Genomic DNA, 25340 nt, shown 5'->3' with positions numbered 1-25340 from the left:
AAAGTGAACACAATCACACAATCTTATCTTGTTTCCTAATTAAGAACTCACATTTATGGACGCTCAGATGTTAAAAGAAAAAAAAAAAATAAAAAGAGCAGTCCTATTAAAAGAGGTGGAAAATGCCACTATGTGGACATAACAAGACCTCAAGCATGTTTGCACCAAGTCCTTTGACACATTTTTTCCCAACACACAAAACAATGAGAACACAGTGAGGCCTTCCCTTGATGCAGACGGACATTTTACCTTGGCAATGCTCTGGTTCACTTCTGGCCTCTGCACACAGGGAAAATCTGCTACTACCCCTAAGGGGACCTACGTGCAAGGCATCTCAATAAAGACACTCCCACCTCAGAACACTGCCATAAAGATCCTACTGAGACAACTGTGAGTGGAAGTTAAGGCTGATTGATGGGCTATTTCAGCCAAAGTGTGCTTCACATCCTGCATCAATTAAGCAGGTTTGCTTTCCCTCTAAGGCACTGTGATGGGAAGCCAATCATTCTGAGCCCATGGGCAGCCCCACTGAAGATGCAAGGAGTATTTTGTATCATTTCCAGGTGTTTACTTCCTTCTGCCTTTCTGCATAATAACCCACTGCCCATAACATTCAGCTCTGCCTCCCCTGCAGCCACTTAAGCCAAAGGCAGCAGGGTCTAGGCTGTGCCCAGTCAGTTCATAGATTGGTCATCAAAAGGTCACAGATCCCTCTCAACCTGGCCCTGAAAAGAGAAAAACCCCAGCAGGAGAGATGACACCTCCATCCAGAGAGCAAGGCAATCTCCAAAAATAAATGTGGACTTCATTCAGTGGCACATGCCTGATTCAGCCAGAAAACCCTTCCATTACAGGCAACAGCTGAGCTCAGACAGCCAAGATCCTCCTGCAGGGCACCAAAACTCCTGCAGTCACTACTGAACCCTTCCATGCACTGGGGCTTGCACTTCCTACTGCCCATTTGTATTTTATTCAAGCCCAGACTGTTTCTGGTAGCTGGAAGGCCTGGACAACCTGTCCTGCATTAACAGCCGAGCACAAAGCACCCCCACAAAGGCTGACCCAGCCCAGCCCCACTCCTGCAGCAGCCAGAGCTGCAGAAAATCAAACACCTAAGAAGGAGCTCAGGGACATCTTCTATAAAGATACAATCTATATCTTCTATAATCTTCTATTAAAATACATCTTCTGTAGCATTAAAACCAGTGCAAAGTTCTTCTTTCTCCAGATATCCATGTGTATGAAAAAATGCAGACTACACACGCATAAGGGAGAGAGAAGCCCAAGGACATTACTGCCCATGGATGGAAATTATTCTGCCACCACTCCCAAAGCACAGTGAGAGCAGGGACCACCTGTGCTGGGCACTGGGAGAGTACAGCAGAGCTCCTGCCTTGAAGAACACATCAAGAAGAAGAAGAAGAACACATCAAGGCTGCACCACACACCAGCAGATCAGTAGACAGAGGACACAGGCAAGCCATAAGGAAGCACAGTGCACAGATACACCATGAACAGCTCAGCTTTGGGGCCTGAGCTCCCTTCAGCTAACTGAAACACTTGCCTGACATGTGCTATCCATGACCTGCTCACTCAGGAAAGCCTGGAAAACACAGAATCACCAGTCCCACACTGGTCACTGTGGCCACTGGCAGGGCTTCTCCAGACCTGCTGACCTACAGAAGTGACAGCACATCATGTCAGAGCCATGGCTCTGAAAGAAGAATCAGCTTCCATTAGGTTCCTCCCATCTTAGCAGATGCTGTGTTTGAAGATACCCCAGAGATGATATTTCAGGTGAATTTCAGAGAAATTCCCTGCAAGCAGCTGTGTCAGATGGCTGCCCCCTGGGCTGGCAGCACACAAAGAACTCGTGCATTGGAACAAGCATCTACACAATGCTAATGGAAACTTGTGACAAGACACAGGATTCACTGGGCCAAACACCACTTCTACAAACAACTTTCAGACTGATTACACATCACTTCTCACCCACTGGCATGCTGCCACCTGTGTAACCCACTTCTACACTCTTCTACACTGAGACTCACTATTCTCAGTCATGCTGTCGTGGTTTACCCAAAACAGTTCTGCTCTCCCAAGCTCCTGGAGCACTTCCATTTGTGAAACATGCACATCCTTCACCATCACTAAGCTCTGTGCTTTGCATATGCAAATTTTTTCTACAGGAAGTCAACCTGATAATTCTGTCCTGCTCTCCAAATTCCAGCCTGGGAGTAAGCTGCCCACAAATGAACAACACCTCAAGTCACTTTAAAGCTATGAAATGATCACTTGCTTCCTGCTCCCCACAACAGCCTCAGCATGTGTCATCAAAAGGTGCGCACACAGGCTTTTAGCAGACACATGTTGCAAACTCCTTCACATCTGCTGCCTGCCGAGCCCAGCACTCCCTTGGGCACCACAATCACAGAGGCTTTCTCTAGCAGCTTGGAGAATTTCGGAACATTTCTACTCCAGCCCATCTGGCCACACAGTCACTGAGTTTCCCTGTACACACTCATCCAGTAAAGCCCTTTCACAAAGGCTGGTATCCTGCTGCCCTACAGGAACGGGTTTTTTGCTCACCCTCTTGAATGTTACACCTTTAATTTTTGTGAAACACTTGAATACATCATTGCAGACAACACACCACAGCCCAGAGACACGGGAACCACGGTGACTTCCTGAATCTGCCCTGTAACTCTCATGAGAAGACCTGATGAGAGTCTGGTAAGATGAGTGAGCCGAAGGACACCCACCCACCCCGTTAACACACCAGGCACCTTCTGGCTCTGTGACAGGTGCTCACAAGCACACCCAGCCGTACTGACAGTGGTGACATCCACACCACCCAGCTTGTCTCCCAGCCCTACCAGAGATACAGCTCAGAGTTCAGCTGGCAGCACAGAGAATCCTTCCTGCTGCTCCCCAAGGTCTGGAGCGCAGCTGACACAGGCCCAGGGATGCGGGTGGGCACTGCCTGGCTCCGCGGAAGCGGCTGTAGGGCCATCACCGTTCACTTCGGGGGGACAGAGGCAGCTTTCCCGAGCACGGCCACGACGATACGCGACACACAGCCCCTTCTGAGCCCCAGGGCCACCGCGGCACGCACCCGCCAGGGGCTGCAACATGGAGGCAACGCAGCCGCGCTCGGCGCTGTGCCCCCTGCCCGCCGCCCCCCGGGGCCGCTCCCGCCGCAAGCGCCCGCGCCGGGGCTCGCCGCGCATCAGCCGCTGCCGGGGCCGGGCCTCCCGCCGCCGCGGAGCGGGGATGCTGCGGGGGCCGCCTCCTCCCCCCGGCCCCGCTCGTGTGCGGGCTCCGCGCGGCCCCGGCGGCGGGGCGGCTCACCTGGGCACGCAGCTCGGCGCCGAGCGATCGATCTCCCACGTGGCGAAGAGGTTCATGGGCACCGGCACCGGCACCGGGCTGGCCATCGCCATCGCGGTCCCTGTCGCCGCCGCCCCGCCGGCCGCCGCCGGAGGCCCCGCGGCGGGGCCCGGGCCCAGCACGCTGCTCGCCGCCGCCGCCGTCGCCATCGCCGCCATCCCGCCGCCGCCGCCGCCGTTGGCGCTGGGGGGCGGCGCGAGCCCCTCGCCTCAGCGACGGCCTCCACCCCGGCGCGCGCGCGCGCGCGCGCCCCTGCTCCCTCGCGGCCCGTGACCAATCAGAGCGCGGCCGGGGCGCGGGCACGAGCCAACCGGAGCCGGGAGAAAGGGCGAGGACCGCGACTGATGGCAAACAGCCAATCGGAGCCGAGTGGGAGGCGGGGCCGGGGCGGCCGCTGCCCAATCGGAGAGGCCGAAGGGGCGGGGCCAGCCAATGGGAGCGGCGCCGCTGCCCCGGCTTGGCGGGGGTAGGAGGGCGCGGCGTCGCTCCCTTTAAAGCGCATCGGCCGCCGCCCGCGGGAGCGCGCCTAGGGGCGCGGTCGGGTGCGCGTCTTGCCGCCCGGGCTGGTCCGTCTGTCCGTCCGCAGCGGGCAGCGGCGGAGAATCCCCGGGGCTGGCCAGAGCCTCGGCCCTGCGTGAGTGGCGGCGATGGCGAGCCATGGAGCGCCGCAGGGGGGAACCCCAGGGCCGGCCGGAGGATGGGCCTGAGGACGAACGGAGCAGCCGGAGCCGCGGGCACGGCGGGTTGAGGGCAAAAGGAAGCCGAGACCTCTGCCTGACTCTTTCCTCGAAACACTTTGGAACTCCGAGCACGCTACAAGGAGGAAGGCAGAAATCCCCTTCAGTCCCACTGAAGGTCTCCAGGGAAATGCAGCAAAAGGAGGAACCTCGTCGGCCAGAAACTGCAAGTGGTGGCCGCCACAAAATAGCAAAACAATGGGCAAAAGCCATTTGTGACCTGGAGACCGTGCCCAGAGCTTCAACAGCTCAGATTTAAAGCATGTGCAGGGCAGGGCATCCCTAGGGACAGAGGTGAGGGCAAGCCTGTGACACTGCAGCTGGACAAGTGCACTCTGTTCTGGTAGAAAACATAAAAGTTCCCCTCCTGTACCTTGCCTCCATCTGTCTGAAATGGCTCTGCCTCTTGAAAAAATGGGATGTCAGAGAAATGAAATAATAATAACAATAGGGTGGTACTGGCTGAGGGCTCCCAAAAGGAAGCAGAAATGGTCCAAGAGCTGCACTGAAAACTGTGTGAAAGAAGCAACCAAGTCAATAGTGGTCAAAGCAGAAATCAAAGAAAAGCCAGCAGCTTCTGCAGGGACCTGTGCTTCTTGATGCATTTAGCAGTGACAGAGTTTTCCATGGATGCAGTGTTAATTCCAGGCAGATTGTAAAATGTGGCTCATGCCAGTGGAGGAATTAGACTCAGAAAAGTGGCAGCAGTATAAGCTTGCAAAGCAGCCTAAAACATCCATGGTTTCTACTGTCAGTCTTGAGTACTGTGTTTTCAAAACGTTACCAGTAAACGTTTCAGGGGCACCTTCCTGAATACTGATGTATAATTTGAAATCTATCCCTTGCACCTTTTATTTTACTTGCATTTGTCAGGTCTACATTTGCCCCGCTGTTGAGGTTCAGGATGGTCAGTAAGTGCTGGGAATTCACACCAGATTCCAGTTTGACTAGATGGACAATCTGAACCATCATCCACCTTTTACTTCTTGTTCCCTGCCCACCTTCCCAGCCCATTTCTGCACATGATAAATGGCATGGATCACAGCAGAGCTGCCCAGACCTCCTGACTTGCCCACAAAACAGCTTGATTGCTGCTTTAATGCATTTGCTTTCCTTTAAGTGAGTCATTAATGCACAAGAGGACCTTTGCTGACAGCCTTGGTTCTCTAAGAACATCTTCTAGGGGATCTTAGCAGAGGCCTTTGTGTAAGAGCAGCTGGACCAAGGATGAGCTGCATTTTCATAGCATTCTGCCAGTTGATGTGGAAACCTTGGCTTTGCAGTCAGAGAGACTCACACAATGGTCATGGCCCTTTTCACAGCATTTTCACCCACCACTGTTTGACCTCAGCTGGGTATCACCACTGCCTTTCCCAAAAGCAGCTGCCTGCTCCAGAGAAGCTTCCTAGATGTAGGGTCATGATTTACCCTGAGAAAACCCCTTGCAGTCCCTCCCCAGCTGTTTGCTTTCATCCATTTGCTTTCTAGTCTGAGTCACCATTCCTGGCTGTCTGTGGGTACTTTATTAGCATTGAGTGCTCCGGGTTTTCAGTTCCAGGAGGCCAGAGGCACCTCCCTGCTGAGCCCAGGGCAGCCTGCTGAGGTGACTGCCTTCCAGGCACTTCCCAAGGGCTGGCATTCCTGCTGCTCCCCCTTTCCTGAAGGATGCCCGTCACTTCCAGCCACCTCTGCTCTGCCCTGGGGCTGTGCCATGGTTTACAATTTGTGATTCTTTCTCAGAGCTGTTGGAGCTCAGGGCACGGTCCCCAGGTCATAAATGGTCTTTAGCTGTCACAGCCACCCCTTGCAGTTTCTGGTTGATGAGGTTCCTCTTTTCTGCTGTGTTTCCCCTGGAAGGATGTTCAGTGGGACTGAGGTGCACTTCTCTGCCTCTTTCCCTCCAGCCAGTTCCATTCAAGTACTTCTTGCAGCTCACTTGGGGTTTTTTGGCCTTCTGGCTTTTTTACAGAAGAATTTATATTTATATGTTTGTTCTCAGGCTGTTTCAATGTGCTTTATTTATTTGGGGGCATGTCTGCACAGCCCACTCTTCATTTTTTTCCTGTCTTCATGTTATATTGACTTTGTGCCTACAGCATGACCTACCCACAGCTGTGCTCTTCCACACATGGTGGCCTTTCCCACTCTCTGGGATCAAAATTATCCTGTGTTTTTCACTGCAAGTCCCAAATCCTGGTTATCTTCCAGCTTAAACAGAGGCTGGTGGAGCTGTCATCATATCCAGCTGCTTTCTCAGCTCCTCTTATGCTGAGACCTTTCTGTGTGCCAGCCACCTGCTGAGGTTTGCTTCCTTGAGGACACCAGGGAAATGCTCTTCACCATCCAGGTAACCCATTTGAAATGTGCCTTCAGAAAAGCTTATTTTTTACTTATTTTCTTTTATGTGTCACAGCTGAAGCTCTCAGCACGGTCCCCAGGCCACTGCCTGCCTTTCTCCATTACAGCCACAGCTTGCTGTTCCTTGCTGACAAACTTCCTCTGCTTCCCACAGCTCCCCTTTGGGGATGTTAACACGACTGATGGATTTCCCCATCTCTGAAAAGGGACTTTTTCAGTGCCAGTGAAGGCACTTGTGAAAAACGCCAATCACTTGTTTTTAAATTTTTAAAAATTTAACAGTAATAAAAGGGTTATAAAAATAGTGATATAATTAGAGTAATAATAATTTGGACAATTTGAATTAGGGCAATATGAGACAATAAATACAAAGAGTTATGGACAGTCTTGGGTGCCTTTTTCTGGGCAGCACAAGCCAGAAAAAGGACCCACATTAACAGAGGATTAACCATTAAAAGCAACAGCCTGTTGCATATTCATACACCTCAAACATGATGCATAAATTCCATTCAAACACAGGATTCTGTCTGGTCAGTGTCAGCTTCTTCCTCAGAATCCTAGCAGTGCCTTTAAGGCAGGAAGAAGTTAATTTCTTCTGATAATGGAGCAATAAATTCTTTTTCTCTGAAAGATTTGGGTGTCCTGTGGCTGCTATCTCACTGCAAGTCTTCTTTAAAAAAAGTATCTTACATAGCACAGTTTCTATTTTAACATTTTTTTATAACCTAAAGCTATATTTAACACACTACTTAAGAGAATTAATACAGCCTTACATTCTAACACAACACATATAATATTCATTTTAATATTTACAAAAAGCCAATCATAAAATATGCATTTTTCACAGCACTGAAAGTGCAGGTTTCATGGGCTAAGCTGAAGATGCTTCTCCACCCAGGTCTGGAGCTGGCAGCAGCCAGAGAGCAGTTGGGAACCCTGGTGTACCCCCTCTGGTTCCCTTCCATTTTATCCATGATACAGATGCATCCACACACCAACTCTGGCACCCCAGCTCCAGCATCGTGTTCTAGAGAAGCACACAAATATCTGTTCTTGCTCTGGCTCCTGATTTTTATGTGCCTTGTCAAAGCAGCTCTTTACTGCTTCCCACACAAATGTTGTCACCTCCTGTCCTAGTCTCCAGTGGAGACTCAGGGGTTTTATGATTCCAGCTCATGGATGAATCATCTTGTCTTTAGCCCCATTGCTTGGTAGGTTCCTCCAGCAGCCCTCTCTCACCTCTGTCATGTGGATACCTCTGTGGTGTCCCCCTCCCTAGGTGCCTGCATGGACAGAGGCCCTTTGCTCCTCCTGCATCCTGCAGGAGACTGCTGGGATAGGGAGAGCCAGTGCTTCTGTGTCCTGGGGGAAAGAAGATTTCTGCAGTGTCAGCTTGCCCTCTTGTGCCTCTCGCTGCTCTCCACTCGAGTTGCAAGGTCTCCTTTCATTTTTGGAGGCAAGTTGCTTTGGCTGCTTTGTTTCCCTGCTCTTCCAGCCCTTCTGGGATTGCTGTTTATTCCTGGGTTAGGAGAATGCTCCCACAGCCAAACTCCTTACCTTGCTGCACCTGTCTAACCCAGAGCTCTGCTCCCTCCACCTGCCTGCATCAACCAGTCCACACCCACTGTGGGACACCTGAGCTAAGCCTGGATGCTGGTCCAGTGTCTCCATTTCCCAAGGACACCACAGGTTAGATTTATATGTTCCTGGTGGCAATGCCCCAGGGGATTACATCCAACAGGGACCTACAGCTGTTCTGTCAGCAGCTGGATGCAAGGAGGGCTGCACCTCCCCTGGCACTCTGTCACTTGCACTTAGGTCTATATCTGGTTTTGCTCATAGCCCATCTCCACAGATCTTAGAGCTTCCCCGTTTTCCAACATACATGTATCTACAATGAGCATTTCAAAGCCAGAGAGGAAATACACTGAGAAACCTTCCCTGTGTAGCTAACACCTGAATCACTTAGAAGAAAGTTTGGAGTTAAATGCAAAAAGCTGCTCAGGCTAATAGAAGAGCAGTTGCAGAGAAGTATGTCCACCATGTCATGGAAACCTTTTGCCTTCCCTGGCCTGCTTTGCTTCCCTAGACCACCTGTACCAGAGCCGGGCGAGGCTGGGGCTCTCCAGGACCCTGCAGACCGGCACAGCTGGTGTCAGCCCATGCTTCCCCTGCCTTCTCCCCCCAGCAAGGAGCGGTCGCGGCCCCAGTCCCTCCCGGAGGGCTGACATCCTTGCCAGGCCAGGCCTCCCGCTCCTTCGCCCGGGGCCTTTGCCGGGCTGCGGCCCTGCGGGGTCCGGCTCTGCCCGGGGCTGGAGGCGGATGGGGATGCAGGCGGTGGCCCCGGGGCGGCAGCGGCAGCGAGCCCGGCCGGGGTGCCCGGAGCCGGCGGAGCGGCGGGCGGCGCCGGGCCCGGGGGTGAGGCGGGGGCCGCCGCAGTCCCCGCCCGCCGCCCGCCGGGAGGGGCCGAGCGCCGCCGCCGCCGCAGAACCGCCGCTGCCGCTGCCGCCGGGCCGCGCCGGGCGATGCCGCGCCGGGCCCGGGGCCGCCGCCGCCGCCCTGAGCCCCGGGGAGCCGCCCGAGGTAAGCGGGAGCCGGGGGGGCGGCAGGCCGGGCCCCGCGGCCGGAGGGCAGCGCCCGCCCCCGACAGGCCCGGCCGCTGTGGGCAGGGGGCTCGGGGCACGGAGCTCGGCGGGGCGGCCCCGCTCTTGCGGGCCTGGGGCTGAGCCCCGTGCTGGGCCGGGGCCCGGGGTACCCCCAGCCCCCGCGGAGGCTCGGGCAGGCCGTGGGGTGAACCCCCGCCGGGCGTGTGGCATGCTCCAGATGTGCCACATCCACGGGCTCCCCCGTGCCCGCCGCCTGTGCTGCCTCCCCCTGAGAGGCACCTGTGTCTGACAGGTTCAGGCTTCGCTGCCTCCCGCAACGTGCCAGGATGCTGCTGGGCCCAGGGATGCACGACTGCGCCGGACGCCTGCTCCCTCAAAAGCCAAAAAGCAGGAGTTCAGGTAGCTTGTGCCCAGCGCCCTGTGCCATCAGTGTCAGGCCGTGTGCGGGGCTGACCATGAACCGTGCGGCCTCCATCCTACTCGGTGCTCAGGTGCCACCTGCACGCTGCCCCCTGGATGAGCAGGATGGTGTCCCGGGCGTGCACAGCCCAGGCGTGGCAGAGGCGGGCTCGGCGTGGGCAGCGCTGTGCCACACAGTCATCAGCCCAGCTCCATCCTCCATTTCATCCGGGGGGCTGGCTCCCCTCCAGAGCAGCTGCCAAGTTTTTCTCTGCCTGGTGAGGCCCCAGCTCTGTCCTCCCTCCTTGCCTCTGAAGGCAGCTGCCTGCAGCTGTGCTCGGTCAGGGGAGGGTCTGACAGCCCTGGTGCCGCACAAGGCAGGCAGGGAGCTTTTGGGGACAGTGCTTTGCTCTGCCCCAGCCCAGGAAAGCTGAGCATCCCACAGAAATTCAGGGCCTGTTGCAGAGCTCCTTGTGTGCTGGAGCTTTGGGCTCATGGTGCTGTTCCTTGCTTTATGGTGTTGGGGCAGGGTGGGCATTGGCAAATAGCTCTGGGCAAAGCTCTCAGGGGGTGTGAACCTGAAGGAAACTGAATATCTGGCCAATTTTTCCCTCCCACCCCACAAGACAGCCAGGCTAAAAAAACCCAGGCTTCATCTTGTGCTGTGCATAAAAATAAAGAGACTAAAAAAAGCAGTCCTGGATCATAGCATTTAAGGGCCTGCTTGGGTTAAACATGTAAGTCTAGTCTTAGCTTGCCTTGTGGGGGGAAAATAAAAGCAGGGAAATCCCATGGAAAATAAGGCATGTACATGGTGGCAGAGGCCAGTCAGTGTGATGAGCTACCAGAAAAGGCAGTGGGATTCCAAGTGCTTGATGCATCCCAAGTGTCCAGCCTGCCCCACCATGTGCTTCCTAGGAGCTGGCTTTCAGCCAGCACATGCCACCAGGATGGCCTGGCGGGTCTCGGGAGCTCTTTGGCTAGAAACCTGCAGGTTTGGAACAAGCCAGGCACATAGGATGGGAGAAATCTATGAATGGCTCCCTCCCTTCTTTCAGCCACTCACAGCTGTTGAGGAGAGGGTGGCAGAAGGGGGCCCAAGGGTGGGACTAGGAAATCTCAGCAACTTCCTGATGACCCTGCCTGTTCCTCTGTGCAGGATGGTTCCCCCACCACCTGTCAGCAAGCCCCATGTGTGCCTCTCCACAGTGCTCATCATGACCAGCCTCGTCCTCATGGATGCCTACCTGGTGGAGCAGAGCCAGGGCTCCAGGAAGCTGGGCATCTGTGTCATGGTGGCAGTGGGTGACATTTGCTTCCTGCTGGTGCTCCGCTACGTGGCTATCTGGGTTGGGGCAGAGGTAAAGACAGCCAAGCGAGGATACGCCATGATCCTCTGGTTCCTCTACGTCTTCGTTCTGGAGATCAAAGTCTACTTTGTATACCAGAATTACAAAGCTGACCGGAAAAGCTTGGATCTCATCGCCCGCAAAGCGCTGACCTTGCTGCTCTCCATCTGCATCCCAGCTCTCTACGTGCTCCTGGTGGCCACAGAGCACATGGAGTACGTCAGAACGTTCAAGAAGAAGGAGGATCTCCGCAACCGCCTCTTCTGGGTCATTGTGGACATGCTGGATGTGCTGGACATCCAGGCCAACCTGTGGGAGCCCCAGAAGAAAGGGCTGCCCCTCTGGGCTGAGGGCATCATGTTCTTCTACTGCTACATCCTGCTCCTGGTCCTGCCCTGCGTGTCCCTGTGCGAGATCAGCATGCAGGGCATCGGCATCGTGCCGCACCGCATGATGCTCTACCCCATGCTCAGCATGCTCACCGTCAACATCGCCACCATCTTCATCCGAGGCAGCAACATGGTCTTCTTCAGGGATGCCCGGGTCTCCAGCATCTTCATGGGCAAGAACATGCTGGCCATTGGCATGAAGGTCTGCATGTTCGTGCAGTACCAGCGGCACCAGCACCACGCGCCCCCGGGGCCGGACGCGCAGCCCAGCACCCCGGCCCAGCCGCCCTCGGGGCTGCGCAAGGCCCGGGACCAGCCTGCCTGCCCCGAGGAGCTGGCCCGGGACAACACGTGACAGGGCAGCAGGAGCTACAGCCTGGCCATCCCCACGCCTGGCTGGAGCCACAGGCCCGGGGCAGGCTGTGGAGCTCCCTGCCTGGACAGAGGGGAACCACCCTGCTCCCTCCTTCCCTGGGTGAAACCGCTCAGGGCCCCAAGGGGCGCATGGCGAGGGCCCCCACAGCAGCCTCTGCAAGGCTGCAGGGCAGTTTGGAAGCTCAGCACCCTCTGCAAGGCTGCAGGGCAGTTTGGAACCCCAGCACCCTCTGCAAGGCTGCAGGGCAGTTTGGAACCTCAGCAGCCTCTGCAAGGCTGCAGGGCAGTTTGGAACCCCAGCACCCTCTGCAAGGCTGCAGGGCAGTTTGGAAGCTCAGCAGCCCACCTGGTAAAACAGCAGAGCAGGGGATGAGGCCAGGACTGCCTGCCATGAGGTGTGTCTGGATGAGGCCAGGCAGCCCCACCCGGTGCCAGGCTCCCTGTGCAGCACTGCTCTCTGGCTGCTGCATGGGGACACAGCGGGTCACCCACTTTTCTGTTGTGGTTGGCCCTGGCTCCAGTGTGGTCCTTGGCAGCAGCCTGCTCCCCACTGTGTGAGCTGAGGTCCCCATGCAGGGGGAGCAAGGCCTGGGCCTCCCTCTGTTGTCACCCCTCTCAGCCAGCTGCAGGCTTGGGGGGACCCAAAAAGGGGTGACTGTCCTTTTTTTGTATCTCCCTCTTTGCAATAAAAGACCTGAGCCCTGCAGCCTTTTCCTGTCTGTGTCCCTGCCAGCAGGCAATCTCCCCCCTCTTCTGGGAGCCTTGTGTGACTGGGTGTCTGCAGAGCATGTGGAGAGGGGCAGGAGGGGAAAGCAGGACCACTTTGGGGGTGCACCTGCTGCAGCAGACCTACAAGCAGCAGGGGATGGGGACACAGGGACTCAGAAATGCTGAGGAGGGACCCCTCAGTGAGACCCTGGCAGCAGGTCACTTGCCAAGCTGGCACATCCCATGGCTACTGCCTTCCCCCAGTTCCACTAAGTCCCCTCACCAGAGCAGAACTTGCATCACCCACAGGAATTAGAGTGGAGGTAAGTGGTTCAGCAACACCCTCAGGCTGGCTGACCTGCTCCTTGCTCCATGTTTGCTCCCAGCAAGGCTGTCCCCAGCCCCCAAACACCCATGGCCACCCACAGAGCACAGCTGTGCCCAGGCACTGTCCCAGCACACTCTGACCTCTCACACTAGGGTTACCTGAGCCATCCCCTTGTCAGCTCAGCCATGGCAGACAGGGGAAAAAAGGAACAAGGAGAAGCAAGAGGGCTGGTGGGATATTGGAGAGAGGCACTGACTCCCCTGAGGTCAAACACTTTTGACTGGAACAGACTGACAGTGGGAATAAAGTAAAAACAGGTTCCTGGATGAGAGAACAAGAAGTTCCATCTTGAGAACCTGAAGCAGTAGAGCAGAGGCCAAGAGACGTGAAGGCATCTGTCCTTGGACATTACCAGATCCCACCAAAGCAGCCCTGAGCAACCTGATCTGAAGTCAGGGTTGCTGCTCTGAGCAGGGATTGTCCCACATCCTTTTCTGCCTCAGTGGAAGTCTGAGAGAACCTGGAGTAGAGCCAGCAGCGCAGGGCAGGACTCAGACTTTCCTTGCTGGAGCTGGAAATGAGCAGGTGCAAGGGCAAAGACAGCTGTCATCACCATCAGCATCTGCATGACACACTTGTCACCACCCAGGCATGATCTACACCACAAGCAAAGCAGATACTTCAGCTATGAAAAGAAAGTAGTTCCTTCAGTTCTGCCCCTGCTCTGCTGCCTTACAGCATCACTGCACTCTGGAAGGCAGGTCCTGGGAAGAGGGATACCCATCCTCCAGGCCTGGCCAAGGCAGAATGAGCCAGTGCCAGACAACAGCACGACTGTCCAACAGTCACTAGTTCTTCTGTGAGGGCAGATGGCGCTTGTCTTTGATGGCATTCCTCTTCCTCTTCTTGTTCAGGAAGCTCTCCAGCTTTCCACTCCTCTTCAGCTCTGCATACTTCTCAGCCAGCTCCAATTTCTTCTTCTCAGCTGCAGAGGAGAAGGAAATCGACTTTTAAACTGAAGCCCCAGAACATCTCTACAGAGCAGCCCCTTCCCACCTCTCCCTCCCTGGTCCAGGCTTAGCTTCTCCCTTGAGCAGCAGCACTGGAACAATTCCCCCACAGCTGTGTGGGATGGTATGGACACCTTGCTCCCAGAGCTTGAATTCCTGCCAGCAGTTCTCCCTCTAGATCCCCCTGCAGCATGCTCACTCTGAGTACTTACATTTCTTTAGGAAGAAAGGTTTCTTTCCCTGCTTGGCCAATTCCCTCTGTTGTCTTTTCAAAGAGAGCTCCCTCTCTCTCAGCTTCTGCTGTTTTTTCTGTGCCTGTTCCTGCTGTGTCTGTACAAGAAGGATGGCCTGTGTCAGCACTGAGGCAGAGCTCAGGTGACACATCCTCTCTGCCAGTGCCCCCAGAGAGGAGCTGCTCACTGAACTCACCATACGGTTCAGGAGCCGCTGGAGTTTCTCCTTCTGCTCCACGTTCCGGCATTTCTTCAGCTGCTTCTGAACCATCTGAAGAAGAAGAAGAGAGCAGAAAGCTGCATCACTGCCTGCCTGTCCCCTCCCCTGTGAAAAGCCTTTGAAGTAGCCCCTGCCAAGCAAGGATCTTCCAGGCAAGGACAGGCACAGAGCATCACCTCCTTCTCCTGCTTCTTGATGCTGTCCAGGAAGCTGTAGGTCTTCATAAATATGTCAGGCTTGTACTCTCCAGACAGGTCATCAAATCGAGGGTCTCTCTGGACCTGTCAGCAGGGAAGGCAAGAGCTGTAGCCAGTGTTACCCTGTTAACAGCCTGCTGACTCTCCCTTCACGGATTAGCCAATTTTTTTCCCCAGCAATGTGATGCTCCCACCACTGAAATATCTGAAGTTGGCATAGATTGAGTACAATGGTCAAGGTGGCATCCCCAAAGTCATGCCTGCATCAAGTTCATCATGCAACAGACATCTCCATGTGCCAGTCTGCCACCCAGGAATAGCCAAGAATAACAGCAGGAGTGCTGCTGTCAAACACCTGCAACTCCCAGACCAAGAGCTGGCTAAATGTGTGTTGTCAAGGTGATGGATTTGGGAACTCATACCTATCCAGATTTTCACAGATTAACTGGGTCAGGCCATGCAAAAAGGGTGGGACAAAGAGGTCTCTAACTGTGGAAATTACCATATTCCAACGATCCAGCAATGATAAGTCAAAAGTAAGATTCAGATTGGAAAGTAGATGGACATCTGAACTTCTGGGATTAGAACAATGACCATGGTTTGCAGTGGAACTGTCACTGGTGGCTGTCATTGCACCTTCTAGAAACATCTGGGTCACAAACTCTCAACCTGCAGCAGCTCCAACCCACCCATTGTTCTCCCCAGGGAAACACTGTCACTGCCTGCACTCCCCATGGCACAGCCCTGTCCTCCAGAAGCAGCCAGTGCCACCTGCAGCAGCCCCATTCCCAGTGTGTGCCAAGTGGTTCTCCCCATGGAAACACTGTCACTGCCTGCACTCCCCATGGTCCAGCCCTGTCCTCCAGAAGCAGCCAGTGCCACCTGCAGCAGCCCCATTCCAAGTGTGTGCCCTGTCAGCAGCACTAAGGCAAGCCCTGAGCTGGGGAGGGGCAGCACCCACCTTCTTCCTAACAGGGACCACTTGTCTCAGGAAAGGTACAGGCTTCTTGGCTGACATCTCCAGTGGCCTGAAAACAAGAAAAAATGGATTTAAGAGGAGCAAATGCCAGAATGAGGCCCAAGCTAATATGCTGGGAGGTCATCTGGACCCTCAGAAAAACATTACTGCACAAGAGATTCTCCCAGCTCAATCCTTACCATGATATAGAAAGCAAAGAGGTGGCTCAGTCAAAAGCCACAGAAGGTTACAACAACCAAATATATCAAAATGTGGTTAAAACAACCCTACCAAGAACCTGGAACAGCTCCTCTGTATCAAGTGAAAAACCACCACCTGCATCAATAAATGTGTAGTACTGATTATTCCTCTCATGAAGTCACAGAATGGCTGGGGGTGGAAGGAACCTTTCCTAAAGCAGAGTCACCTACAGCAGATTGCACAGGATTGCATCCAGGTGGGTTTTAAATAAATCCAGAGAAGGAGACTCCACAACCTCACTGAGCACTTCTTTCAGTGCTCAGTCACCCTCAGAGTGAGGAAGCTTTTCCTCATATTCAGGTGAAATTCCCTGTGTTTCTGTATTGCCCTTTGTCCTGTCACTGGATGCCACAGAAAAGAGCCTGGCCCCATCCTCTTGACACCTGCCCTTTACATATTTCTAGTGATAAGGTCCCCTCTCATCATCTCTTCTCCAGGCTAAACAGTCTCAGCTACCTCAACCTGTTGTCACAGGAGAGATGCTCCAGTTCCCTAATGTTTTTTTGGGGTTTTTTTGCCCTCTAGTGGATTCATCCTCTCCAGGAGCTCCACATCTCTCCTGTCCTGAGGATCCCAGAACTGGGCACAGCACTCCAGACTGGCCTCCCCAGGGCTGAGCAGAGGGGCAGGATGCCCTCCCTGCCCTGCTGGCACTGCAGCTCCTGATGCAGCCCAGGATCCTGTTGGCCTTCTTGTCCCCCAGGGCAGGGCTGGCCCAAGGACAGCTCATTGTCCACCAGGACCCCCAGGTCCTTCTCTGCAGGAGCCTGCCCTTACTATTGCTGAATTCCAGGAGCTTCTTTGTGCCCAGCCTGCCCAGGTCTCATGGAATGGCACCACAGCCCTCTGTGGAGCAGCTACTCCTCCCATGTTTCTGCTGACAGCAGACTTGCTAAGGGACACCTGCTGAGAGCACCCACAGCCAGCCACAACCCCACAGGCACAGGTTTTCCAAATCCCTCTCAGGGCAGTGCTCCGTGTATTCCCACATCCTCTGAGGCTACAACCCTGCACAATGCTCTGGAGTCACTGCTGAAAGAGCTCAGTGCCAGGGAATTCCCTGAAGCCCTTTCTTTGAGAAGCTCACTTCCATAACAAAAACATGAGAGAAAAAGCATGTGGGATTTCCAGCAATACATTACTTAAAGGATTAGAGGAATTAAACAAAAGCAGAATTATGCAAACTGTGTGGCAGAAATAGAGACACTGAGAGATGATGTTGCACTACACAAAATCCCCCAGAGTCCTGGGTAAAAAGTAAAGCAGAAGCATTATCCTAACCAACTCTTTATGGCAGGAGAAATGTATTTTGTGTTCTCTGCTTTGTGCAGGAGAAAGGTATTTTGTGTTCTCTGCTTGTGCATTGAGCAGAGGTTCAGAAATAAGATAGGGAGTGCCAGTGTAAGAGAGGAAACCCATTCAAACCACCTGGGTGCCACTCTGAGGATTGAAAACTACCTAATTACTGCAAATAAGGGGTAAGGGTATTGCTGTTAGCAGTGGGGGCCTGGGGAGAACTGTAAAAAGGTAAGATAGCTTTTGTTGTGATGAATACAGGGAAAAGTCTGTGATGGCAAGTGCTGTAGAGAGGGAATAAAGGAAAATGAACATGGAAAAGCCACAGATGAGACAGCCACAGAAGGATAAATGGAATTGCAGAACAATTGTCTGTGACTGTAAGTCCAGGCAGTGAGAGCCAGGCAGGAGATACTGATAAGCTGGAAGGGGTTTAGGAACCAGCAGGGCAATGATTTCAGGTCACAGTGGACACTGTCACAGAGCTTGAGAGGCACACCATGCCAAGGGTTACAAGTGCCTTAATTTAGAGGGTATAAAGGCAGTGAGTGCCAGTTTAACTGTCAGGTGGCTGCTGGGGATTTGAAGAGGACCGGATATTAAGAGCTCCGAAAACAGCACCAGACCATTCCCAAATGAAATATAGTGACAGGCATTATTGTCCAGTACATTAAAGGAGATCTATGCCAGCTCCAAGGCAACACCACTGCTGTGAGGAGCTCCCAGTGTAATTTCTGGGATGCAGAGAGCGCACACACACGTTTTTCTGATCACAAAAGAGCCTCTTTACCCCTTTTTGCCTTGTTGCTGCTTCAGTGTAGCTTTGGCAGGCTTTGCAGTTTTCTTCCCACCAGGCACCTTCCTGCTCACTCTGGTCCTGGCATCACTCTGCACCCGCAGGAGCTCCTCAAAAGACATGTCAGACTGACCTGGAAGAGAGCACAGGGCACACCTGAGCTGAACAGCTCCTCAAGGCACTTCTCACCCCCAGACTCCACCAAGAGGGATGCCTCAGAGCTTGGGACAGTGACACAAGCATAGTGGTGCCATCCCTGTACAACTGCACAGCAGGGAGAAACCCCTGCATCTCTCAGCCTCTGGTTCCTCTGCCACTGATCACTTCAGTCCCCACCACCAGAACAGAGCAGCCTCCCCTCTCCCCAGAGTGTCTTTGCTTCTTTCTCCACTCAACAGCACACACAAGACCAGTACAAAGTGTTTGCCTGGCACAAAGAGCAGTGCAAGCTCTACACTGGGCACTGTGAATTCTGAGGGGGCACCTCTCAGTCCTGACTTTCCTATTTTAATGTTTCTTTAATATCCCTTAATATCAGTAACCTTTAATGCTTCTTATAACCAGAATGCAAAAATATTATCATACTATTCTTTATTCTAGATTTATACTTCTAGGTGCTCAGAACCAACAACTGAAAGCATTTCTTCAGTCAGCACTTGGATATGCTCATTCCACTCGGGGTTTGCACTGTGTCCCTTCTGGAAGGGAAAGCTGTGACCGTGTTCACAGGGGTTTTTGGGCTGGGGAAGAGACGAGGATCTGACTCCATGTTTCAGAAGGTTGGATTTATTATTTTATGATATATATTACATTAAAACTATACTAAAAGAATAGAAGAAAGGATTTCATCAGAAGGCCAGCTAAGAATAGAATAGCAAAGAATGATAACAAAGGCTTGTGGCTTGGCTCTTTATCCGAGCCAGCTGGGCTGTGATTGGCCATTAATTAGAAACAACCACATGAGAGCAATCACAGATGCACCTGTTGCATTCCACAGCAGCAGATAATCAATGTTTACATTTTGTTCCTGAGGCCTCTCAATTTCTCAGGAGAAAAAATCCTAAGGAAAGGATTTTCCATGAAAGATCCTATGGAAAGATCCTTTCTGCGACAGAAAGCCTTGGCAAACTGACTGAGGTGGTGTTTGCCTGCTCAGCACCCCTGAGCAGTGACAGGCACACGGTCTTTCTGAGCCTTTGCAATACAAAACACACCAAGTGTGGCCCAACAGGGACCATCACAGCCTGTCTGATACCTTGGCTGGATACCAGGTGCCCCACAAGCTGCTCTTGTAGCCCACTCACTCCCAAACCCTTCCCACACAAACACAAAACCCTGTCCCACGAGCGAGGTTTGTGTGCACTCTGCCAAATCCAGGAAGGAACATGAGGTCAGTCAGTCACACTGGCTCAGAGCATGGACTCATCCCAAGCACTCTCATCCTGGCAATAACCAGGACCTTCAGAAACAACTCTCATCATCCAGAAAACATCATGGGCACAGCCAAGAGCTGCCTCAGTAAATGTTTTCATTTTGCTTGCTCCAAACGCTCAGGAACTCTGCTCTGATGATACTCATTAGTGCTCTGAGGTGGGGTCCAGGAGCAGGGACTATCCAGTCTGCTGCACAAGGGACAAAGGAAATGTGAATACAGCGTGATTTCATTCCCCTAAACACCCACCCCATCCAAATCCTGAACAAGGACAGCCAAAAGGACAAATAAAGCATTAAAAGAAAGGAATTATGATGTGGAAGATACTCTCAGCACTTGATGAAGACAAGGCACCATCACTTGCACTCCAATATTCCACTTGGCTGAAATTCCAAAACAATGCTGTTTACACAGCAAAGACTTCAATGAAAATGAGATAAAGACACCATGTAAAATGATGCCAAAAGGAGATCTGGTATAAATCAGACAAAGCAAAGACATGCAGAGTTTCCATGATAAAGTATTTCATCACTGGTACAGGAGACCAAACCTGACTACCTAAAACCTGATAGGGAAAATTATTTCTACATGGTACTATCAGTCCACAAGACACATCCTACTGCCTGTTTCTAGGAGATTGAATTAACCACTCACAGGGATAAAAACATCACTATAAAGAAAAGAAGCCTGTTGTGGAGCAGAAGTGAATGGTCCCAGCAGGCATTCACTGCTGGGCAGCAGATTTGGCAACTGTGTGTGTGAAAAGGTTTTGGTTAAAAAGGCAGGATTACCTTATTTTCCTTGTTCCTTGCATTCTTGCTTGAGGACTTAATTTCCCAATTTTTTCATTCCTTTTGTCCCCTTAGTATATAACTTACCTGTTCTCTGCTGTCTCTGTTCTCCATTTAATTTTCCCTCCTGCCACTTTTCCCCTTCATCCATTATTTTGTGGATTGTTTCCTTCTTTTTGCACCTCTTGATAAGCTACTGTTACCTGCAGATAACAGGGGCATTTCCTGCTCTCAAGCACAGCCTCCTGTGTTTCCTCTCCTCCCACAGACTCCTGTGGCACATGGACACCTTATGCCTTCCTCAGCTGAACCTGCAGGGAGCTATACAACCTGCAGAGCACACAGATGGGCTGAAGAAATGCCTGATGTGTGCCCAGTCCTTCCCTGCTAAGACAGAATCGGGGCTGGACTCCAACAGAACTCCTCCTGCTCCAGAAACAAGATCACAGAGTGCCCTGACAGATGGCAAAAGCAAAGCTGCTGTTCCCATTCCCATCCAGCTGTGGGAAGGACAGAGTGCCTGCCAGTGATCCTCTCTCTGAGCTTTACTCACCAGAGGAAAACAAAATGCCTACAACAGATGGTGAGGCACCTTGCCCACCTCTGAACCCCACTGCCAAAACCTCACCTGCAGAGATGTGCCTCCCCCACAGACACACCCTGGAGACCTTTCACAAGGAATCAGTGACTCCTCACACTGTGACACGCTGTGCTGTGCCCTGCAGCTAACACCAATGCCCACTCCCTCACGATTCCCTTCAAGGGCTTTTGCTGTATTTTTTGTAAGGTTTTCATTCTCACTGGGATCGTTCTGAGACAGGGAAACCAAACTGTGTTTGCTGCAGTGGATGAGAGCCCCCATGCCGGCCCTCAGCCCACACAGCCGGGCATCGCCTGCTCCTTCCCCTCTGCTGTGCTGCCAGGGCCTCTCCAGCTCCTGCACACCTGAACTGGCACACAGATTGTCCCCGAGACGTGTGACATCTCCCACAGCAACCCAGCCTCGAGCCAGATGAGGGTGGAGTTAAATGGGTGAGCTTTAAGACCCCTTCCAAGCAAATCAATTTATGGTTCTGTGATTTTCCGCACCGGGGACAAGCGGCCCCTACACGAGTTTGTTCCAGGGACCTCTCACCCAACCCTGCTGCTGATCCTGAGCTGCTCAGCTGGGCAGGAGCTGGGATACGATACCGCACCGAGCTCTTCGGCAGCTCCTTTCCCACTAAACCGAGCCGAGGCTGCCGCCTTTCCCGAGTCGCTCCCACCGGTTCCCCTCACCTTTCCCGCCAGCCCCCGCCACGCTCCCGCCGTCGTCGCTCTCGTCGCTGGAGCCAGAGCTCTCCTCCGCCGGCTCCAGCCTCCTCCCGAGCGCCTGCTCCGCGGCCGCCTCTTCCTCACTGTCTGTGGCGACGCCGGAGGCGGCTCGTCCTCGTCCCCGTCCCCGTCCCCATGCCGGTCCCTCACGGCGCGGCCCCATCGCCCCCGGAACGGCCCGCGCGGCACCGGCGGAACCGGAAGCGGAGCAGAGGCGGTCACGTGGGGGAGCGCTGTTTTTATTGTCTTTTTTTTTTTTCCCTTTTTTTTTTTTTTTAAGCAAAAAATCCTTTCTTTCTGACGAACGGGTTATGTACACAAAGGCCCTGGCAATACCCAACTAAGTAGTCAGTAAGTGTTTTTAAGTGCAAGATCTTTGCGCTGCTGGACTGAGCCGTCCTGGTGGCGGGTTTATCGCAGGCCGGACTAAGTTTCTAATGCGAGCGCCAAGTTTAAACGAAGGTTTGCCATGGCCTCCAGCTGGATCACCTGCAGCTGTCAGAAGCGACCAGCAGGCTGAAATGTGGTTACACACAGCGGCCTGCATTAGGGCAGGTACAGCCAGCACACCAAGGGGTGTCAGCACCTCTGAGCACTCCACGCCTGTGGGAGCACACTTGGAATGTCGCACCCTATTTTCTGCTCGAAGGGAAGCCGAAGGAACTGGGCAGGAGGGTGCAGCAGAGAGTTCCCAAGGCAGACAGAGGCATCGTCCTCGGCTTCCTCGGGACGGGGCCAGCGGCAGGGCACGGCGGCGGGCGGCGAGAGGCTGTCGGCTAGGGCGCGGAGCTGCTCGGCCAGCCGGGCCACATCGCGGCCCGCGGGCGGCGCGGCGGCGCGGGGCTGCCGGGAGCGCAGGTGGGCGGCCTCCTCCTCCCTGCGGGGACACGGGGTAAGCGACAGCCTGGGGACCCTGGCTGAGCGCCAGGTGCACGTGATGCAGCACCACCCCCCGGGATCCCGCTCACCTGAGGCAGCTGCAGGTGATGCAGAACCACCCCCCAAATCCCGCTCACCTGAGGCAGCGGCAGCTGCAGGTGATGCAGCCCCACCTCCCCAAATCCCGCTCACCTGAGGCAGCGGCAGCTGCAGGTGATGCAGCCCCGCCTCCCCAAATCCCGCTCACCTGAGGCAGCGGCAGGTGCAGGTGATGCAGAACCACCCCCCGGGATCCCGCTCACCTGAGGCAGCGGCAGGTGCAGGTGATGCAGGCGCCGTCCCGCCGCGCCCACACTCGCAGCCAGCTCCAGGCGCGGTCCCTGCGCAGCACTCGCAGCACGGCGGTCCCCGCTGCCGGCCCGGTCCCGGCGCCCAGCGCTGCGGACAAGGGAAGGGGCTGCGTGAGCCGGCAGCAGGGCACGGCCCCAGGGTGCCGGGAGAGCCCCGCAGGCTGCCCCGGTGGGCTCTGCCGCCGGCCCCAGCAGGACAGAAGCAACACAGAGATGGGCCTCAGGTGGGCTTGTCCCTCTTCTGTATACCGTGGCAAAGCAGGATTGCCCACTCCCAGTTTGGAAACTACTTATAGACAGTGTATAGGGTGTGTAATCACTTCCCCGCTTCATCATTTTTGGAGCAGGGACTCACAACAGGGAGGGCTGAATTCACTTTGGCACTGCTGTCCTGGATAGCCACGTTTCAGGCATAACCAGACCATTGGGCCAGGGGACAGCACGCACGTTCCTGGGTGTGACACTCACCCAGGGCCCTGTGCTGGGCAGCTGCCAGCTCAGCATCCTCAGGGTGCAGGAGGCTGTACCACGACTGACCGACCAGCTCCTCCCGGTGGTAGCCGAGGTGGTAGGTGACACTGGCGAAGACAAGGGGAGTGGGGACTGAGTGCTGTACGGAGCCTGCATCCCATAGGCAGGCTTTGTGAAGAGAATTATTCTTGCTGCCTGACATGGACAGCTGGGGCTGTGTGCGAGCAGGCACCCCTCACCTCTCCGTGACATCAATAAACGTCATGTCCAGGAGATGCATGCTCTGGAATATGTCATCCTGGGAAGCAGCTTCGCCATCTGTGGGTGACTGCACAAGGGGTGTACAGAGAGCCAGGAAGGCTGTGCTGGAGGGGGAGGGTGGCCAGTGCAGGGCCACAAAGCGCCCGCACACTGCCACCACCCGATTGCCCCCGTGCTGCAGCCGGAAGGCCTTGGACGTGCGCATCTCGCTGACAAAAGTGACTTCTGCAGGGAAACGCACCGATCAGAGTGTCAGGAGCTGCCTCACTCTGCTCCCAGCAGGGCTGGCCCTGCTCTGGAATCACAGCCAAGGGCCAGAGCAGGATGGCAAGATCCATGAGATGCCAACTGAGGCCTCCCTTACCCCTGCCAGGCTCCTCCCGGGCAAGGAGGAGCTTCTTGTGCACATCCTCTCCCACTCGCCCATCCAGGATGTCAAAGAGCGTGTCCCCCTGGGCGAGCAGCTCCACCTGACAAACAGAGGGCTGCCCTCAGAGACTGTGCCTGTCTCAGTGGGCCCTGGCTGCCATCGTGGGTGCACAGCCTGCTGCAGCCACCGCCCAGCGTCTGCTGGGGAAGCGTGCCGTGCAGGCAATGAAAGCACCAGGATGGGTACGGGGACGGTGACTGCAAATGCCCAGTGAGCAGGCCTTACCACAGAGAGGCCCAGGACCTGAGCCACGTTCTCTGAGATGTAGACCAGCTTGCTGTCTGCTGAGAGCACGAGCAGAAACCCCGGGAGCAGGGAGAGTAGTTCTGTGCCGAGGGCCGGTCCTGTAGGAGGAGCCAAGCCTGCAGGGGGATGAGGGTGAAGAGTTGTCTTGGATGAGGCAGGGGCAGTGCCCCACACAGAGCCAAGGGAGTGTGGAGTGCAGCAGAGCTGAGGGTACCTGGAGGGAAGAGCTGAGCCCCCCGCAGGCGGAGGCACACTAGGGCCATGGTGTGCAGGTAGGAGAGCCGCTCCTTCTCCTGGGCAGAGATGGGCAGCAGGGAGCGCAGCGCCTGCAGCTCCGCATTGATCTGGTCTCGGCGAGCCTTGGAAGCGCTCTTGGTTGACCTGCAAAGCCAACCATCTGAGACATGTGTCCAGGGAGGGGAGGGGACAGCACTCCCTGCCTGTCATTGTGGGAAGAATTGCCAGCTCGGGGATGTGGAGTGGAGATGCTCAGCACCTGCGCCAGCTGCTGCCTCTAGGAGAGCAAACCTTGTGGGCACAGGCAGAGGTGCTCCAGCCTAGCCAGGGGCAGACGCTTCTGGTATGGCTGTGCCTCTCCTGCTGGGCACCAGGCTGGACAATGACCTGTGCCTTGGTGGGGAGCCCAAGTGACAACCTTCCCACAAGGATGGATAGTACATCCGGTGCTGGAACGTGCACCCCAGCCCAGTACAATCTGCCTTTCCTCCTAAACCACCTAAAATACCTCTGCCCTCCAAATTCCTGCACCTCCTCCTCATGCACTGGCTGGCAGTGCCGCTGTCCCAGGCTGGTGTCAGCACCTTGCAAGGGCCATCAGAGCCTGCACCAGCTATCCCGGGGTTCTGGGAGGCCATCCCGGCCCTGAGGGAGGGCAGGAGGTGGGAGAGAGCTCACCTGAAGGGCCTCGGGGCGCTGGGCGCCTGCTTGGCCCTGGCGGGCAGGCAGCTCATCTCTGCCTGCAGTGGCCGGTGGCAGTGGCTGCAGAAGATGGTCATGCTGCCGGGGCTGGGATGCCTGGGGCTGGCAGGGAACCGCGGGCAGGGAACCGCTGCCTCCTTCGCCTGCGGCTGTGGCTGAACCTGCTGACCCTGCTGCTCCCGGCCTCCTTTTGTAGCCTCCTGGGGTGCAGAGGCCAAGCCACTCAGGGGCGAGAATTACCTCTTGTGACGCAACTCCAAACAGCTCGGGGCTATTTTTAGAAGGCAGGCTGCTAAAAATAGCCCTTGCAAGCAGTTGAAATTTGAGAGGGGAAGTAATAAAAGGAAGCCAGGGTCTTGAAAGCAAACCTGCCGCTCAGGAGGGGGCAGTGACAAAGGCAGCAGGGATCTCCCTGTGGGGCACACATCTGCCCAGCTCCTGCCAGCCCTGCAGAACATCCTGTGTCAAGTCTGCCTGACTGGGAGCTGCTCTCCAACACCGCTGATGACTGACCTGGGTGCTGGGAGAAGGAGCTGATAAGAAAGAAAACAGAGGTGGAAACACCAGAACCGAGGTGGTGAGCAGTGTGCCATGCCCAGGCCTGCAGTAGGTTCCTG

General features: G+C 54.8%; 4 protein-coding genes across 6 annotated transcripts in view; 1 reads left to right on the top strand and 3 right to left on the bottom strand.

Annotated features, from left to right (window-relative positions):
• The window catches only part of LOC128946581 (phosphofurin acidic cluster sorting protein 1-like), a 54934-nt gene extending 51395 nt beyond the window's left edge, over window positions 1-3539 (bottom strand). Inside the window, exon 1 of one of the 2 annotated variants that reach the window (XM_054290471.1) lies at window positions 3352-3539. In XM_054290471.1, coding sequence (XP_054146446.1) covers window positions 3352-3539 — 188 coding nt within the window. The remainder of the gene's footprint in view (window positions 1-3351) is intronic. The other variant, XM_054290472.1, reaches the window with a different exon arrangement.
• Window positions 3540-9001: 5462 nt separating this feature from the next.
• On the top strand, window positions 9002-12041 carry LOC128946524 (transmembrane protein 121-like). 2 transcript variants are annotated; one of them, XM_054290392.1, is made up of 3 exons: window positions 9027-9068; window positions 9384-9490; window positions 10650-12041. In XM_054290392.1, the coding sequence occupies exon 3, from the start codon at window positions 10651-10653 to the stop codon at window positions 11581-11583; it is 933 nt and encodes a 310-aa protein (XP_054146367.1). In that variant the 5' UTR covers window positions 9027-9068; window positions 9384-9490; window position 10650; the 3' UTR covers window positions 11584-12041. The 2 variants fall into 2 exon arrangements, with proteins under 2 accessions (XP_054146366.1, XP_054146367.1); XM_054290391.1 differs by lacking the exon at window positions 9384-9490 and having other exon boundaries at window positions 9002-9068.
• Window positions 12042-12965: 924 nt separating this feature from the next.
• On the bottom strand, window positions 12966-21318 carry RRP36 (ribosomal RNA processing 36). The gene is made up of 7 exons (XM_054290429.1): window positions 21112-21318; window positions 17605-17743; window positions 15261-15327; window positions 14279-14383; window positions 14079-14153; window positions 13862-13979; window positions 12966-13624 (listed from the first exon to the last, which is right to left on the bottom strand). The coding sequence occupies exons 1-7, from the start codon at window positions 21308-21310 to the stop codon at window positions 13488-13490; spliced, it is 840 nt and encodes a 279-aa protein (XP_054146404.1). The 5' UTR covers window positions 21311-21318; the 3' UTR covers window positions 12966-13487.
• A 408-nt stretch (window positions 21319-21726) lies between these two features.
• Window positions 21727-24803, bottom strand: NPAS4 (neuronal PAS domain protein 4). Its single transcript, XM_054290127.1, has 8 exons — window positions 24700-24803; window positions 23999-24165; window positions 23764-23900; window positions 23473-23578; window positions 23087-23333; window positions 22845-22954; window positions 22329-22464; window positions 21727-22024 (listed from the first exon to the last, which is right to left on the bottom strand). Exons 1-8 carry the CDS (start codon window positions 24798-24800, stop codon window positions 21727-21729), a joined length of 1302 nt encoding a protein of 433 aa, XP_054146102.1. The 5' UTR covers window positions 24801-24803.
• Between the last annotated feature and the right edge of the window lie 537 nt (window positions 24804-25340).

Source organism: Melozone crissalis, unplaced genomic scaffold (assembly GCF_028551555.1).
Source record: "Melozone crissalis strain CALT ecotype California unplaced genomic scaffold, PUWL_Pcris_2 ptg000081l_1, whole genome shotgun sequence".
Lineage (NCBI taxonomy): Eukaryota > Metazoa > Chordata > Aves > Passeriformes > Passerellidae > Melozone > Melozone crissalis.
This window is presented reverse-complemented; position numbering and strand designations above follow the sequence as displayed.